This window comes from Nannospalax galili, unplaced genomic scaffold (assembly GCF_000622305.1).
Source record: "Nannospalax galili isolate Female #2095 unplaced genomic scaffold, S.galili_v1.0 scaffold180, whole genome shotgun sequence".
NCBI lineage: Eukaryota > Metazoa > Chordata > Mammalia > Rodentia > Spalacidae > Nannospalax > Nannospalax galili.
In genome coordinates, this window is record NW_008348199.1 from 5,115,450 (window position 1) to 5,132,950 (window position 17,501).

Here is a 17,501-nt window from a genome sequence, read left to right on the forward strand (position 1 = left end):
TTACAGTTGATGAAAAAAGAAAGTCAAAAACTACACACACGGTGCTCCTGGAGATTATTAAAGAAGAAGGCCTGTGAGTACCACCTCCCCACACAGCTTGTCAGAGCAGCTTGTTAGAGCATAGGCCCCAGCACATCTGAAGGCCCAGCTCCCACAGGCTTGCAGTGCTGTGAGTTTATGATTGCCTGCTTCATACATGCATGCATGCTCTTAATTCCTTAGAAATCTGTGGTTACCCATTTGATTTTTGACCATGGCGCCTTCTAGGAAATGAGCACTTTGTTTAATGTGTAGTAAAGCAGCAGTTTACCCTTTCTTTGGAGGTGAGGATGTCGCTCATTGACAGAGCACTCGCCTAGCCTTCATGAGGGCTGGTTTCAATCGAAATATCACAGGAGAAAGAAAAAAAGTTGGATTAGTTCTCATTAGTTGCATCCAGATTGCATACTTATGTGTGTTGTTTTGAATTTGTATTTTGAACTAATTTCAGAGTTACAAAAAGTTGCAAAACTAAAATTGGTACAAAGAGCACCACTGTATGCTTCCCTGTATTTACTGACACGTCTCCCACTGTGTTGCCTTTGTGCTTGCACTCTCCCTCCTGCTTCTGTCCTTATCACATACATGTATATCACTTGTGATTTTTTTCAGAGTTATTTAAATATGTTACATGCATCAAAGCTTTTTTTTTTTGTCTTTCTTTTTGAGACAGGGTCTCCCTGTAGCCCCAGCTGTCCTGGAACTCACTATGTAGACCAGGCTGGCCTTGAACTCACAGAGATCCGCCTGCCTCCCAAGTGCTGGACTACGGGCATGTGCCACCACGCCAGGCTGTGACATTGACACTTTTGAAGAATTCTTGGTGCTGGAGAGATGGCTCAGCAGTTAAGAACACTTGCTGTTCTTCAGAGGACCCGGGTTCCATTTCCACAACCACATAGTGGCTAACAACTATCCATAACTCCAGTTCCAGGGGATCTGACACTGTCTTCTGGCTTCTATGGGCATTGCACACATGTGGTGTGTGCATTCAGACAAAACACTTATACACATAAAATAAAAATAGTAAGAAATATTTTTAAAAAGACTGGCGTGATGGTGCATGCCTTTAATCTTAGCACTTGGGAGGCAGAGACAGGCAGAGGCAGACAGATGTCTGTGAGTTCAAGGCCAGCCTGGTCTACATAGTGAGTTCCAGGACAGCTGGGGCTACAGGAAGACCCTGTCTCAAAAAAAAAAAAAAAAAAAAAAAAGGAATGACTCTTATTTTAAGTTTACACAATATTTCTTCATGATTAGATTGGGTTATGCATTCTTGATCAAAATATTGAATGCCTAGGTAGCTAGGCAGCATGAGATCAAGCTCTCTCCCCCTCCCCCTCCCCCTCTCCCTCAAGAAGAATGCATGGGTAGTACTGTATCCTTCAGTGACTCATACACTCTCCACCGGCTCTTTGCTGGTTACTTACAGTTTCTGACATTTGACTTAGCTACTGTTTAATAATTTTTCTTTTCTTGCAACCATAAGTACTCTATAGGGAGATCCTTCTAGATCATAAATATCCTGCTCTTTATCAAAATTTCTTCTCTAGATTTTTTGGGGGACAGTCTCGTTGTAGCCCAGGCTAGCCTTAAACTCACTGTGCAGCTGGGGTCGGCCTTAAACTCCTGATGCTCCCGCTTCTGTCTCCCAAGTGCTGGGATCATAGGCATGCACCACCATGCCCGGCTCTTCTTTCCTAAACATACCATTAAGTTCCAAACAATTACTTTTCAACTCCAGCATTGCCTGCACATTTACCATTTCTGACCTATGTACTCTTCAAATATGTAAGCCTGTGGAAGAACGTTTTACATTTAGACCTTTGCAGACTTCTCTCATGGTTTCCAGTGACTTTTGTCCATGACCTTTTACTTTGCTTATTGTGTTTTTTTTTTCCATAGCCTGGCACCATATCGAGGGTGGTTTCCAGTTATTTCCAGTCTCTGCTGCTCCAATTTTGTCTATTTCTACACTTTCAATAGCCTCAAAGCAGTATGGGTCAAAGGTCAACATTCTTCTACTGGAAAAGATCTGGTAGTTGGATTTGTTGCAGGTAACAAGGTTTTCTGGTTATAAAATGTCTTTATATTGAGGCAGGCAGATCTCTGTGAGTTCAAGGCCAGCCTGGTCTACATAGTGAGTTCCAGGACAGCTGGGGCTACAGGGAGACCCTGTCTCAAAAAGACCAAAAAAAAAAAGTCTTTGTATTTTAATATTGATCTGTCGTTCATATAACTACAAAGTGTCTATTTTAGCACAAAATAGTACTGCAGAGAATATAGACAGTTTTCTGACTTTTTTTTTCTAATGTGATAAAAGCATATAACATAAAATTTGTCATCTTAGCCATTTTAAGTTAAGTTAGTAGTGTGAAATATATTTCTGTTGTTATAAAACTGATCTCCAGGACGTTCTTACCTTATAAACCCGACTCCACACCCCTTAAATACAGTTCCCATTCCTTCTTGTCCATCATTCTGTTTTGTGACTTTAAGAATCTGACTACATTAGCTACCTTGTGTAAGTGAAATAATACAATATTTGTCTCCCTGTGTTTCACCTACTATAATGTTCCCAAGATTCATCCATGTTGTAGCATTCAATGTACATTTCTCTGTTTATCCATTCGTCTGTTGATGGATACATGGGCTGCTTCCGCTTCTTGCTGTTGTGAGCAGTGATGCATGAATGTGGGATACACACACTTCTTTGAGAGCCTCTTCTCAGGGCTTTTGTGTGTATATCCAGAAGTGGCACTGCTGGGTCATATGTAGTTGTCATGAGCGCACTGTCAGAAACATAGATGGACACATTTGTGTCTTTCCTCAATGTCAGACTTTATTGAATAACAACAGCTTTACAAGCTCTGTTGGTTTCATTGGCTATAATTTGCCAGGTTGCCCCCTTTCCCTCTGTAGCTGGCTGTTGACAAATACAAACTCTTTTGTTCCAGTCTTCACCACTAATACTGACTCTCAGATCACAGGTAATGGGGGTATGTGAGAGTGTGTGTGTGTGTTTGTGTGTGTGAGTGTGTGTGTGTGTGTGTGTAAATTAAAGAATGGGTTAGGTTGAAGAGGTAGAGGCAGAAGGCTGATAGAGATGCAAAAAATGTCTGGGGTAGGGTGTTGATGAGCGTGTGGGAGAGCTGCTGGGCATGCCCCTGCTGGAGAACCGGGCTGCAGGTTCACAGGTTTGAGCCGCGCCTCAGAGTTGAGTCAAGCTGCAGAGAAGTGGAGGCTGTGGAAGTGAGGTGCAGGCCCAGGTCCAGGTAGGCGAACTCATAGACTAACAGGTGACAGTTTGAGTCAGCTGTGTCAGCAGTGGGGCAAAAGCTGAGCTGAAAGTCCTTGGGACAGTCGGAACTTCTTGCCTGTTCTAGTTCTTTGACACACACACTGGATGGTTGGATGACCCATTAGTAGCCATCACAGTGTTAGGTGTTCTCCTCTTTATGGGGTTCAGGTGAGGGTGTTGCACCTTTCCTTGACATGTTTGTAAGTTCTGTGGCCTGTCTTTTCTGATGTGTGCTCACATGGTCCAGTCTATTTTGATAAGTTTGCAGGATGGTACTCCTTTTGCTTTAAAGAAATAAGTTACTTATCAGTCTGTACTTCATGGGTGGTGTTCGACAGGTTGTGATGTCTAGATGCACCATGAGGTGTGTCGTCAGCTACCTCTGCATTACAGTCAAGATTGAGTCAAATGCTGCTTGTAGAGTGATGTTTCCCAAGGCAGGGAAGCCAGTGTTTTCCACATTATGGTGTAACCTCGGGTAGAGCACAGCCTGATCTCTCATAGTAGTCCTGTTTTCTGTATGTGGATAGGGGAGGGTGGCCACACTGTTTCCATAGCAGCTGTCCTGTTTACAGTTCCAGTGATCTTGACACATAGGTTCCCGTTACTGTCTGTCTTATGAAGTCATCGTGACAGGTGTGAGGGATGTCTTGTTGTGGTCTGACTTGTGTGTTTCTGCTGCTGCTATCTTTCCATGCACTGTTGCTCAGTTGTATATCGTCTTTACAGAAATGTCTCTTCAAGTTCATGGCCTTTTTTTAATCAAGTTACTATTGTTGAGTTGTAGGAGTCCTTTCGTGGTATAATAAAATAAATATGTGGTGCCTGACATAGCGGCTAAACCCACTGGAATTTTCTGAGTGGTAACATAAATAAATGAGAATACCTGTCCTCATGAAGCTTACACTCTAGTATGTAAGAAAGACAATAAATAAGGTAAATCAAATGTTCAGTATGTTAGAAGGGTTCATGGCAAACTTAAGTAGAGAAGGGCGTTCAGGGTTAGCAAAGGTGCCATTTTAGACAGCATGAGAATTAACTGCAGAGGAAACCAAGATGGATAGGCAGAAGCGTGTTAGGAGTGTTCCGGAACAGAACATAGGTCAGTGTGACTGCAGAGTATGCTTTGTAGGACAGGGGAGGACTTTTTACTCTGAGACAAGAAGTAATTGGAGCCTCTCAGCAGAAGTGATGTGATCTCACTTGTGTTTTAACATGAATACACTGGCTGCTGTGGTAAATTCAGCTTGAAGGGGGCAAAAGAAGAAGCAGGAGAGAGCACTTAGGAGGCCCTGGAAACAGTTCAGGCCCGCTTGATAGCAATTGGCACTCAGGTGGTCATAGACATTCAGTAGTTCCCTCGCTCCCCATATCCAAAGTTTCATATGCTGTAGTTTTCACTATCTGAAGTCAGTTGTGATCCAAAAATATTGGGGACTGGAGAGATGGTTCAGTGGTTAAGAGCACTGGCTGCTCTTCCAGAAGACCCAGGTGCAGTTCCCAACACCCACATGGTGACTAACAACTGTAACTCCAGTTCCAAAGGATCCGACACCCTCTTCTGGACTCTGTAGGCATTGCATGCATGTTGTGTACATACATACATGCAGGCAAAACACTCATACTTTTTTAAAAAAAACAAAAAGCAAAAATATTAAATAGGGAACTGGAAAGGTGGTCCATTGGTTAAGAGCACTTGCTGCTCTTACAGAGAGGACTTGAGTTTAGTTCCCAGCACACATGTCCGGTGGCTCATAACTGCCTGCAACTCTAGCTCCATGGGCTCCAACCCCTTCTTCTAACCTCCATAGGCACCTGTACACATGTACACTGCTCGCATGCAAGCATACACAAATCCACATAAATAAAATATAAAATAAATCTTTAAAAAACATTAAATGGAAAATGCAAGGAATAAATCATGTTTTAAATAACACTACAGAATATTATAATTGTCCTTATTATTGTTGTTAATCTCTTACTATTTATTTATTTATTTATTTATTTATTTATTTATTTTGGTCTTTGTTTTTGAGACAGGCTTTCCCTGTAGCCCTAGCTGGCGTGGAACTCACTATGTAGACCAGAGACCAGACTGTCCTTGAACTCACAAAATCTGCCTGCCTCTGCTTCTCAAGTGCTGGGATTAAAGACGTGGGCCACCATGCCCGGCAGTGTGCTTAATTTTTAAATTAAACTTTCATCTCAGGCATGTGTAAGGGAGGAGGTTCTGTGGTTTCCATGGACCCTTGTCTATCACAGCATGCATGGTATTGGTGACAGAGCTGTGGACATTGCTATAAGTATGCATACCACTTTGGCTGGGTTTGATTCTTTGCCACCCCAGAAAGAGGCTTGGCCAGAAAGCTTTCAATCCAGCCTTTAATTGGATTAGCTGTTTTCACTGTTACTGAAGTGATGCCAGTGCTGGGCTCCTATGACAGTGCTTTATATGCAGCTGACAATTGCTGTTCTAGTCTTTATACCAAGTTTCTATCATAGCCCCTAGCCGCAGTCCTCTGAGCTAGTAATTTCCAACACAAAAAGGCACTGCAGTAGTGGGGCACACAGCTGTTTAGCCTGTCCAGAAGGTTCTTAGCTTACTCAAAAGCCTCTTGAGCTTTTCTTTTATAATCCTACATGAAGCCCCTTTTTATCAAGTTAAACAAAGAATGGGCAACTTGAGCAAGGTTGGGTATAAGATGTAGCAGTACCTTAAGAACATCCCAAATACCTGCAGCTGTTTTACATTGATAGACTGTGCCTGGCCCTTGCACCCATGGCAGACTGATTTCCAGTCTTTAGTAGTTTAGGTGTACTTGTATGTATTTCAGATGCTTTTCTAAATCTGTAAGAGACCCAGAGGCTAGCATTATATAATGAAACCTTTTTACAGAGGGTAGGCAGGATCTCCCAAGGACCACCACCATCTATGAGAGAGAGAGAGAGAAAGAGAGAGAGAGAGAGAGAGAGAGTTTGTTTATGTGTACCATATTTGAACAAGTGCCTGTGGAGGCCAGAGGGCATCAGAACCCCTGGAACTGGAGTTATAGGTGAGCTGCCTGATGTGGGTACTAGGAACTGAACTCGGGTCCTCTGGAAGAGCAATGAGCTCTTACCTGCTGAGCCGATCTCTCTGGCCCCAAAAGCATATTTTTAAAAGAAAGAAAAATAAGCAAGGGCCAATAAGTCTATCACTGGCATCCATTGTTTCCTCAAAAAAGGAGTGTTGGCTCAGTGGATAAAGTGTTTTAGAGCAAACAAAAGATAGGCGTTTGGACCCCATCACCCATGTAAAAGCTGGGTGGGGGATCCCTGGGACACGCCAACTAGTTAGATTAGCCAGAGTTGGTGAGCTCTAGGTTTAGTGACAGACCTGTTTTCAGTAAATAAAGTGGAGGGTGAGTGAGGAAGGTGCCTGATGTCACCATCCAGGTTTCACACACAGGCACTCACATGCACCTACACACACATGTGCGGCCATGCATATATAACACACACGAAAGAAAAAAAAAAAAAAAGAAGCAGAGAAGGATGTTGGGTGTGGTGTGAATGGGAGATGCTGTATTGTTTAGCTCTCTACCCTACAGTCATTCTCCATAACTGTCATGTCCCCCGAGGCATTAATGTGGGGCTGCCACAAATGCCCCCCCCATTCCTCCCACCAGGGACTAAATGGGGTTAGCTTGTGCTGTTCGCCCCACCTGGGGGAGCGACAGCCAGTGCACTTGCCTGCTGTGCCATCCCACCACCCAGACACCCCAGGCTCTGACAGGCTCCCAGCTGCCCTTCGGCTTTTGCCTCTTTATTGACCACACCTGGCCACTCAAAGATCCAGTGGTTAGAAGAACAATCCATTTTCCTCTTTTTGGCAGGACAGGAATGCACATAGCTTGTTCGGAGGGGTGACAACACATCACTCTCACCTGTGCTGCTCTGTCACTTAGCCCTTCATCGGACTGTGGCTCAGGCTTTCAAACCTCACATGCAGAGAATTTGACTATCAAGTTTTTCTTCCTTAGGAACTCAGGCTGGACATAAATTCTGTCACATTTGCTTTTGAGTGACCCAAATCGGCCCTTTTGTCTGCCTTTCTTTTTCTCTTCCTTTCTTGATGACTTAAGTTGAGCATTCCACAAACCTGGTTTATATGCTGATCTAAGTCACTCAGATCTGCCAGGCTTTCTGGGGCTCAGGAAAGTCACTAAAGCTCTACCAGTCCCAAGGTCCTGGCTGAATTAACTTTCTTCATATTTTTATTAGTATATACTAATTATACATAAGAATTCATTAACATGTATTTTGATTATGTTTACCTGCCATAACCCTCTCATCCTCCTCCCACTCCCTCTGAACTGCTTCCCCTTCCCAAGTAGACCCTCTTCTACTTTGTTTTGTTTTTGTTTTGTTTTGTTTTGTTTTTGACTCAGAGTTTACCTGTAGTCCCAGCTGACCTGGAACTCTCTGTGTAGACCAAGCTGGCCTTGCACTCACAGAGATCCACCTGCCTCTGCCTCCCAGGTGCTGAGACTAAAGGTGTGCACCACCATGTCCTGTTGCTTTTGTTTTTTGAGACAATGTCTCACTACGTAGCCCTGGCTGGCTGACCTGGAACTCATTATATAGCCCTGACTAGCCTCGAACTCGGTATGTAGACCAGGCTGGCCTTGAACTCATGGGGATTTGCCTGCTTCTGTCTCCCGAGTAGAGTACTGGAATTGAAGGCGTGCACCACCACACCCAGCTTTTATTTTTTATTTTTTATTTTTTTTTGATGTGTATGTACTTGAGTGTATATGTGTGTATGATATGTGTATAGTACCTTTGGAGACCAGGAGGGTGTCAGACCCACTGGAACTGAAGTTGCGGGCAGTAGTGAGCTGTCCAGTGTGTGCTAAGAACTGAACCTGAGTCCTCTGCAAGAACAGCAAGTGCTCTTAACCCTGAGCCATCTCCCTAGCCCCGACCCTTTTTTGGTGCAATAAGTTTCATTAGAGTTGCTTATAGGAGCATGCGCAAGGGGTTATTTACATGGGACATGGGCATCTTACTAGTTGCTACACCCCTGAAGAAAATGTCTCTCCCTCCCCTAGCAACCATTAACTGCCTGTAGATACTCAGGGAGGGCATGGCCTCAGGAACCCCTCTCCTGAATTAACTTCCTACGAACATAGCCCTGTCAGGCCCAGTGTACTGGGCATCAACACCACCTCTGTCATGACCAGTTCACTTAGTAATGCCTGTTCCTTCTCTGTTGTCTTCTAGTCTCTGGTATCCACGAGAACCTCAGCCAGCAATAACTCATGTTTCCCTAATGGCTCACATGAGCCAGTCCATCAGGAACTGTTTTCCTTCTTATTCCCTCAGATTACGCAGCCTTGGTGTCAAGGACAGATGACTAGTTATAGTACTCAGTTTCTTTTTTTTCCACAGCACTCAGACTGATCCCAGCTGCCCCCAGGTCCTACAACTTAACAAGCCAGGCTGTAAGAAGGCTCTTTTCATTTCTTGTTTAAAAGTCTTTCTCAGGGCTAGAGAGATGGCTCAGTCATTAAGAGCACTGGCTGCTCTTGAAGAGGACCTGGGTTTGATTCCCAGCACCCACATGGTGGCTAACAACCCTCTATAACTCCAGTTCCAGGGGATCCGATGCCCTCTTCTGACCTCTACAGGCATCAGGCATGTAGGTGGTACACATACATATGTATAGGCAAAACACTCATACACATAAAATAAAAATAAATAAATCTTTAAAAAATATATCTCTAAAAGTCTTTCTCTTGCCTATGGCCATCTTGAATGTGCCTAGTCTCACCAGAGTTTTTCTCAAGTCAAGCATTTCAAAGGCAGAATATTCCCTGATTGTCATAGTTTCCTGTACATGGGCCATTGTGAAGCCCCCCATCAGCTGAATCATAGATTTTCTCTCTGTATTAGAAGTCAGACCATGAGGATTATCATCTGTCTCTTGAACCTTGCTCTCTCATTGTCCAGTTCTTCTCAGGTTCCAAGTTTTTGGAATCCAGGAGGTGCTATTTCACACGGATCTAATCTGTTCAGCCTGCCCCAGCCCACAGCCTCTGTTTCATCTTCCTTTTCCCCCACTTTTCCTGCCCATACAGAGGCTAGTGCAAAAGATAGGTTCCCCTGTCTTTTTCTCACTGTAAGTCTCCTTCACATGGGTAGACAGCTGAACCTTAGCTGCATGTCTTGTCACCCAGCTGATGTTACAATCTGCTTTCAGTTCTGTCCCCCATTTGCTACTTTAAGGGGTTACAATTATTCTCTTGTCTATCAGCCATTTTGGAGGTGTCCCTGTAATCATATGGCAGGAGGCATGGCATGTTACCATACAGAGGAAGGCAGCTTGCAAATAGCTTATGGGTTTACGTAGAGTAGCATAGATGAGAAGTTACTTAGAAGAGGGTAGTGGGTGACCCCCAAACAGCTATGTCACCAAAAAGTCCAACCCCAGCATGGACGGCTGCTTCCTAAGAGCTGCATAAATGGAGTGCCCCCTTTGGCCAGATTTGCATTTATTCCAGCCCCTCCTGAGACCATATAGCTGGGCAGAGTCACATACAGCTGGGGAGGAGGTACAGAGGGAGGAAGTGACTATGGTCTGAGATGAAGGACCCTCCCCCAGTTCTATAAGGGAATGTTAATAGGCCCAGGCTCATGTCAGACATCACACCTGTGACCATGCTGTGTTCCACAACATCCTATGCAATAGCACACATGCAGTGAAGACTCAGCCACCCCACATCCAGTATTGTCACACTTGAGAACCTTGAGTTTAAGAATACTACTAGACTTTGTAATGCTGAGATTCTCCAATAGAAGTCTTTTCTCTTTCTAATGGTACAGAATTTCTTGAGAATTGCTTTTGTGAGTCTTAAACTTCTCCTGGTAACATGTTTTTGTAGCCTAATAAGTACCCATTCTTACAATAATGAGAACAGCCTTTTCCCTCTCCCTGTGGGCCTCATGTTTTCACTGTGGAAATGAGCTTCCTTATCTCTGAGGAGAATTAAGAACAGTGTTATTATTATTCAGAGTCTGTTTAAAACTTAGAAATGTATTTTTATTTATTATATTTTCACAGAAGACAGCCTATAAACACTCTGGGGAAGAATTTAGAAATAGAACATCACGAATAACTTAAATGAAGGCAGTGCTTTCCATTTTTATGAAATCATCATTTTTGGCAGCAATTCTTTTGAATACCAGTTGCCTCTGTTAGGAGAGTTCAAAATGTATTTCCTGCTTCTGCCTTAAATCTAGGCAGTCAGGTTTGTTCTTGTACAGTGTCTTTCATTCCTTCCTAGGAAGTCAAATGGTTAAATCTGTGGCTTTGACCTGCCATTTTCCTTTCTTTGGAGGGGTGCTTTTTAAGACAAGAGCTCACTATTATCGACTAGTCTGGCCTTGAACTCACGATCTTCTAGTCTCCCAAGCTTGGTTTGCCATTTTCTTTCTCTTTTTAAAGTTAATGTATTTATACTTATTTATTGTATGTATGTGGGGGGGGCATGCATGTGTGTGGACGCCACAGAAGACATCCTCTAGAGCACTGCACCTATTCCCTTATCTCCACCATGTCCTCCTCTGTAGCTCTCCAACTGGAGCCACCATTATTCACCTAGGCTAGTGGTCAGCCCCAGGGATCTCCTTGTTGCTCTGTACACACACACACACACACACACACACACACACACACACACACACACACACACAGAACACACACTGGGTAACAGGCACAGACCATGCTCAGCTTTTTATGTGAGTGCTAAGGCTCTGAATTCAGGTCCTCTCGCTCATATGGCGAGGGGGGGGGAGTTGGGGGTGGTTTGAGACAGGGTCACTCTGTAGCCACAACTGGCCTGGAACTTGCTCTGTAGACCAGGTTGGCCTTGACCTCACAGAAATCCGCTTGCCTCTACCTCCTGCTCCTGAATCCTGGGATTAAAGGCATATACCATCACACCTGGCCTTTTTTTTTTTTTTTTTTTTTTTTTTTTTTTTTATCTTAGCCATTTTCTTTTATCGGTGGTCATTGTAAATCTTCCTAGCTATGCATATCAAATTAATACACTGCATTTTCATCTTTCCTCTTTAACAAAGGAGGCTCATTGTTGTTAAAACGATTTTTAAGATTTCAGAGGTAAAAAGCTATGTTCCAGTTAGTCCTTTTTGTGTGATATGAAGGGACAGCTACTTTACCCTCAAAAGGTTTTTCTAAATGACCTGACAGTGGACAACTTAACAAGGAGAAGACATACAAATTTATTAACTTGTACAGGAGGCAGCCTGTGACATAACATGCAGAGTGGTTACACAACAGGCAGTGAGGTTTGGTACCTGTGGAGAGACAGAGGGAATTTTTGAGGGGTGGCAACTGGTTATTAGGGAGAATGAGCGGGCCCAGAGACCAAGAGTGGTTTGTACATGATTCTCTTTGAAAGTGAGTTGGTTGGGAGGTAATCAGCAGCTTGTGACAGTCTATCCAGGTGTGACATTCCCCAGTTTTCTTTCCTATGATATCTCAGTTTATGAAACTCAGTGATGGTCTCATCTTTAGAGGGACAAAGGAGTGGAGCTCTCCCAGCATCCCCCAGTCTCCAAGGGCCTAAATTTAAAAATAATCAGCAGAATAGACTGCTGGATTTGGGGGTGATGTTCCATGAATGGGTGAGTAGTTTTTATGTGTTCTACAGCTCTTAGTCTTAATTCTGCTTTCTTACAAGTGATTTGTCACTGAAAAAAAAAGAATAAAAGTAGGTCCATGGATAAATAATGGGAAAATAGCCTCTTGCCCTTAGGTAAGTGAAATATTAGCTAGTACTCCTGTCTCAGAGCTGAAGTAGCACCCACAGATTGTAACCAGCAGGAGTTTGCTACATGTGCTTTCTGTAGGCTCCAGCATGTCACATTATGAGGAATTGGAATCAGCAGTCAGGAATATTTCTTCTCACTAGAATGTTGTCATTTGCTTGGTTATGTAAGTTGCTAATTTTTGTGATACTGTCAAGTATTTTGAGTGTCTTTTTCTTTTCCCCCAGATTTCATAAAATTATAGTGGCGAAAAAATACTACTATCCATTTTGACATAGAGGATAAAAAAAATACTTGAACTTCTCAGATAAAAAGCTTTGAAATACATGTTTTCATGAGGACTTTGTATTCTGTTATTTAAATCCTGTAGTGCACTTTGTACTTAATGTTGTTCTTAGAGTCTTTCAGTCCTTCCTGTGTTAATAACAGAGTTGTGAAAACAGAACCTTAAATAACGGCTAAATCTCAGTCTTGGTGGCATTGCCTCTCAAGTGCTTTGTAGATCCCTATATCTTGAATACAGTGTGAAGGGTATTTGGATTTCTAAAGAATTTGCTTACTGGGCAATGTGTTTCATTTGTTCGGGAAGGTACGCACATTGTGCCTTTCTGTGGTAACTGTGGGAGCTTGCAATACTTGGTCCCACCTCTCCTGTCTTCCCTTTATCTGAGAAAGAAAGGAAGAGAGGGTGGGGGAAAAGAAGAGAAGAGAAGAGAAAAGGAAAGCAGCAGACTGCTCAGTATCGCTTTCTCGCCTAATTTTTCCTGTTGTTGGTTTGTCTACATTAAGTGGAGTGTGCCTCACGTGAAGTAGACATCCCTTTCGAAGTCTGGGCAGATGGACTTACGTCGTTATCCTGTCTTGGTGCTTTTTACAAATGAGACTGGCAGGAGTCTTTGTGGCCAGGCCTTTTTAGATTATGATAAGCATCTTGAGTGACAGTGTATGAACGTAGTGAGTCAGAACTGGGGACGATGTCTAGGTAGTATGTCAGGCCATAGAAGCACAACTCATAAAATGATGTGAAACTGCCTTTTGTTTTGAGAACTTGGCTTGTACAGTGCTCCTGAAAGATAGGCAGAAAAAAGTATACTTTTGTAATTGTGTGCAACAAATAAAATTTGAGTCTTGGCTGTTTTTCCAAGGTATATCCTTGATTAAACTGATTTCTGTATAGGATGTCTTGAGATTCCTTAAATGAAAACAATTTTTTCTCTGTGTTTAAAGGACTTTTAACCAAAAAAAAAAAAAAAATCCTTTTCCTTCTTTAGGAATGTATCCTTTTGTTTCAGAGCACAGCTAGGGCCAGAAGGTGCCCTGTGTGTTGGTTGACACATAATGTACCATTTGTCAGTCATTTTGTTGCAATCCTATGTTGGTATTTTTTTTAACCATTTTAGGAGTGATGAGGAACATTTAAATATTTCAAGTTGGTGTTAAGTTGGAACCTTGTATTTTCAAAGAAGCACCTGGCTCACCATGTTCTGCTCTGTGGCAGCCTTGGGGGGCCAAGACCCATCCTTGTGCTTGTGAGGATCACGGTGCTTGAGGAGCTGTTGGGGTTTTTGTGACACTTCACAATTGCTGCCTGCTGCCTGCCTGTCCTAATCCTCTAAGTGATGAGGGACACTTCTGTGTGCTTTTGGTCCCTATTGAAGCACTGAAATGTCACCATGTTCTCTCACCCTCACCTGTTGTACCCGATCCACACCCACTTAGAATCCTGTGAGCTCCTTACATGAGAGGTGGCAGTTCTGTTTTCTCTGATGTTGTCATGACCTTAGCATGGTATCTCGAAAGCTCTTATTTAAAAATTGTATTTAAAATGATATCAAAACTGCTACTTTTTTGGGGGGGTAGCTTTGTGTTTTGTTGTTTGCCGTTCTGGGGATGGAACCAGGCCTTGCATGTACCAGGCAAGCGTTTCATCACTGAGCCATATTCCAGCCCCAAATCGCTACTTTGAATGCTATAAAAATTAGATGATTGCTCTTGTTGTGTGAGGAAATTTACTGCCCTTCTCTTGTTAAGAGGTGCTGCCGCCAGCATTTTGCTATAGTCAAGCTTCCAAATTGCTTCTGACAGTAGTGGCATATGTTGCACCCTGGCCAAAGACAAACCTCACCTGACTTCAGTGGCAGACGTGTAAATGGAATGCCGGTATGTAAATGGAATGCCGGTATGTGACTAAGACAGCAAAGAGTAATAGAGAACATTGCTCTTTCCTCTCTCCTTCCTGCTTTCCTTTGAAGGAGTGGTAAATGTGTTGCTGACAACTCCACTGTGGGTGGTAAATACCAGACTCAAGCTGCAAGGGGCAAAATTTCGGAATGAAGACATTATACCAACTAACTACAAAGGTATCATCGGTAAGTGTCTCTAGGCTGTGTTCTGTTTGAACAGTAAAGCTACACAGCAGACCTCAGATCCTAGCAGCCTTCAGCAAGAAGTTGTTAGCATTGATATCTGTGGTTAGGGAATCTATCCAGGCTGACCACAGCTGAGTCCCAGCCTCTCTTCCTGGGGTCAGCCCTGAACATGTTCTTCTCACAAGAATGACAGAAACACAAGAGGATAGCCCCGTAATGCCCTTACCTGTTGACGAGCCCAAGACAAGAAATAGAGGCATACTGCTCCAAAAAACTGTGTGTGTGTCTGTGTGTGTGTCTGTGTATGTGTCTGTGTGTGTGTGTCTATCTGTGTCTGTGTGTGTCTGTCTGTGTCTGTGTGTGTGTGTCTGTGTGTGTGTCTCTGTGTGTGTGTGTCTCTGTGTGTGTGTCTGTCTGTGTCTGTCTGTGTGTGTGTCTGTGTGTGTGTCTGTGTGTGTGTCTCTGTGTGTGTGTCTCTGTGTGTGTGTCTGTCTGTGTCTATCTGTGTGTGTGTCTGTGTGTGTGTCTGTGTGTGTGTCTGTTTGTGTCTGTGTGTGTGTGTCTGTGTGTGTGTCTCTGTGGGTGTGTCTCTGTGTGTGTGTCTCTGTGTGTGTGTCTGTCTGTGTCTGTGTGTCTGTGTGTGTGTGTGTGTCTGTGTGTGTGTGTCTGTGTGTAGAATTTGGGTTCTTAGTGTTTCATTTGCTTTTTCTTCTGAGATAGGGTCTACAGTATCGTAGGCTGGCCTCACACTCATTAAGCTGAGGATAAGCTTAAACTTCTGATCCTCCTGTAGCCAGGCATGACACACACAGTTACAGACAGGACAGTTGTTAGCCACCATGTGGGTGCTGGGAATTGAAACCAGGTCCTCTGCAAGAGCAGTCAGTGCTCTTAACTGCTGAGCCATCTCTCCAGTCCCGAGGGTTTTAGTTTTTTTTGGGACAGAGTTTTACTGTTTTCCAGGTTGACCTTGAACTCACTGTAGTCTAGGCTATCCTCAAATTTATAGCAATCCTCCTGCTTTATTCTCCCAAGCATTGAGATTGTGAACCACAATACCCAACTTACTATTGAGACAGTCTCACTATGCAACCGAGGCTGGCCTCAAACTTGAGACCCTCCTGCCTTTTAGTCTCCAGAGTGCTGGTATTACATGTGTATACCACCACACCCAGGCCAACTTAATATTTTTGAAGAGTATTATACTTTTTTATCCCTAATGTTGTCTTTGGATAAAGTTACCAGATTAGTATCTGGTGACTTTGAACATGTACTTTTTGTTGCTGTTGTTTTGTTTTGAGACATGGTCCATATAGACCAGGGTGGCCTCAAACTCACAGAGATCCACCTGCCTCTGCCTCCCAAGTTGTGCGCCACCACACCTGGCCTGAATGTCTATTTTTAAAGACAGTGTTTCACTATATAGCCCAGGCTGTCCTTGAAGTCTTGGTCCCCTGCTCCAGCTTCTCAAGTGCTGGGATTGTAATGGTGTGCGACCATACATTTCTGCTTCTTATTTTTTATTTTGGTTTTGTTTTGTTTTTTGAGACAGGGTCTCCCTATAGCCCCAGATGGCCTGGAACTTGCAATGTAGACAAGGCTGGCCTAGACCTGGCCTTGATCTCATGAAGATTGGCCTGCCCCTGCCTCTGCGTGCTGGACTAAAGATGTGTGCCACCACACCTAACTCTGCTTTTTAATAGTACCACCCTGCCAGGCTGTCCTTTCTCATGCATCTCTCCACGTAACAAGAACAGTGGTTTTCTTATAAATCAAATTCTGTGCAGTGGACTCCAGGAAAAGATCTTATCTTTTGTTATATTGGACTATGAGATTTATTAGTTTACAGTTCTGTATAAGACAGAGTTCTGGGTGTTGGTAACAGTTGAGCCTTCAAAACCCAGATTGTCAGGTAGAGATGCCTGTGGTAGAGTTCGGTACCACATTCTGATTATTATCAAAATGTAGTTAACCGAAGTGTATGTGGTCCATACCTGTAGTCTCAGCACTCAGAGACTGAGACAGGATGATCTAGTTAGTGTTCAAGGCCACACTGGGTTACACAGCAAGACCATCTCTCAAAACAAACACAAACGTAGCTGAGTAATGAACTGGCCCCTAAAATGCCACCATTAGAAAGAAGGTCTGTACTCTGGGGGCACTTGAGCAGAGCTTTCCTTGTCTTTCCTAGCTAGGACACTGTCACGGTGCTTTTTCAAAAGCTTGATTTCTTGCTTAGATGCTTTCCACCAGATCATTCGAGATGAAGGGATCTTGGCGTTGTGGAATGGCACCTTTCCCTCCTTGCTGCTGGTCTTCAATCCTGCCATCCAGTTCATGTTCTACGAAGGCTTAAAACGGCAGCTTCTAAAGAAGCGGACAAAGGTAATCTCTAATTTTGAAAGCAGCTGAATAATAGCGTCTGCTACCGTGTTTGAATTGAAACAGTTCATCCTTTGCTTTCTAGCTCTCTTCTCTGGATGTGTTCATCATCGGTGCCATAGCCAAAGCGATTGCCACCACAGTCACCTATCCCATGCAGACAGTACAGTCAATTCTAAGGGTGAGTGTTGGGGTTCTTCCCAAACGGAGTCCAGTGACACTCTAAAACACATAGCCTCTTTATCTAAAGCAGTAATGCAGTTGGCATGCCCAAGATGCCCATCCATCCTGTCCATGTGTTTGTTATGCTGCTAACCAGGCTGCCTGTCAGTTGCTACAGTTTGGTGTGGGGTGATGTTTACATGTGAATTTCCTAGGTAACATTTTATCTCAGGAAAGCCCCTATGTACTATTTGAGGACCCCAGGAAAGCATGGTTCCTTCTCATTCACATCGTTAGCCCAGTGCCACAGAGCACATTATCCTTTACAGAATCCGAGGTTAACACCTCTAGTTCACTCAGGAGTATTAATGGTTTAACTTTGCCAGAGCACTTTTTTTTTTTTTTTTTTTTTT

At 43.4% G+C, this 17,501-nt stretch overlaps 1 protein-coding gene across 2 annotated transcripts in view; it reads left to right on the forward strand.

Moving 5' to 3' along the window:
• The window catches only part of Slc25a17 (solute carrier family 25 member 17), a 43,928-nt gene that overhangs the window by 19,475 nt on the left and 6,952 nt on the right, over nucleotides 1–17,501 (forward strand). The window contains exons 3-7 of one of the 2 annotated variants that reach the window (XM_008844823.3): nucleotides 7–73; nucleotides 1,945–2,096; nucleotides 14,428–14,544; nucleotides 16,784–16,929; nucleotides 17,012–17,107. In XM_008844823.3, the coding sequence (XP_008843045.1) occupies nucleotides 7–73; nucleotides 1,945–2,096; nucleotides 14,428–14,544; nucleotides 16,784–16,929; nucleotides 17,012–17,107 (578 nt within the window). The remainder of the gene's footprint in view (nucleotides 1–6; nucleotides 74–1,944; nucleotides 2,097–14,427; nucleotides 14,545–16,783; nucleotides 16,930–17,011; nucleotides 17,108–17,501) is intronic. The other variant, XM_029569140.1, reaches the window with a different exon arrangement.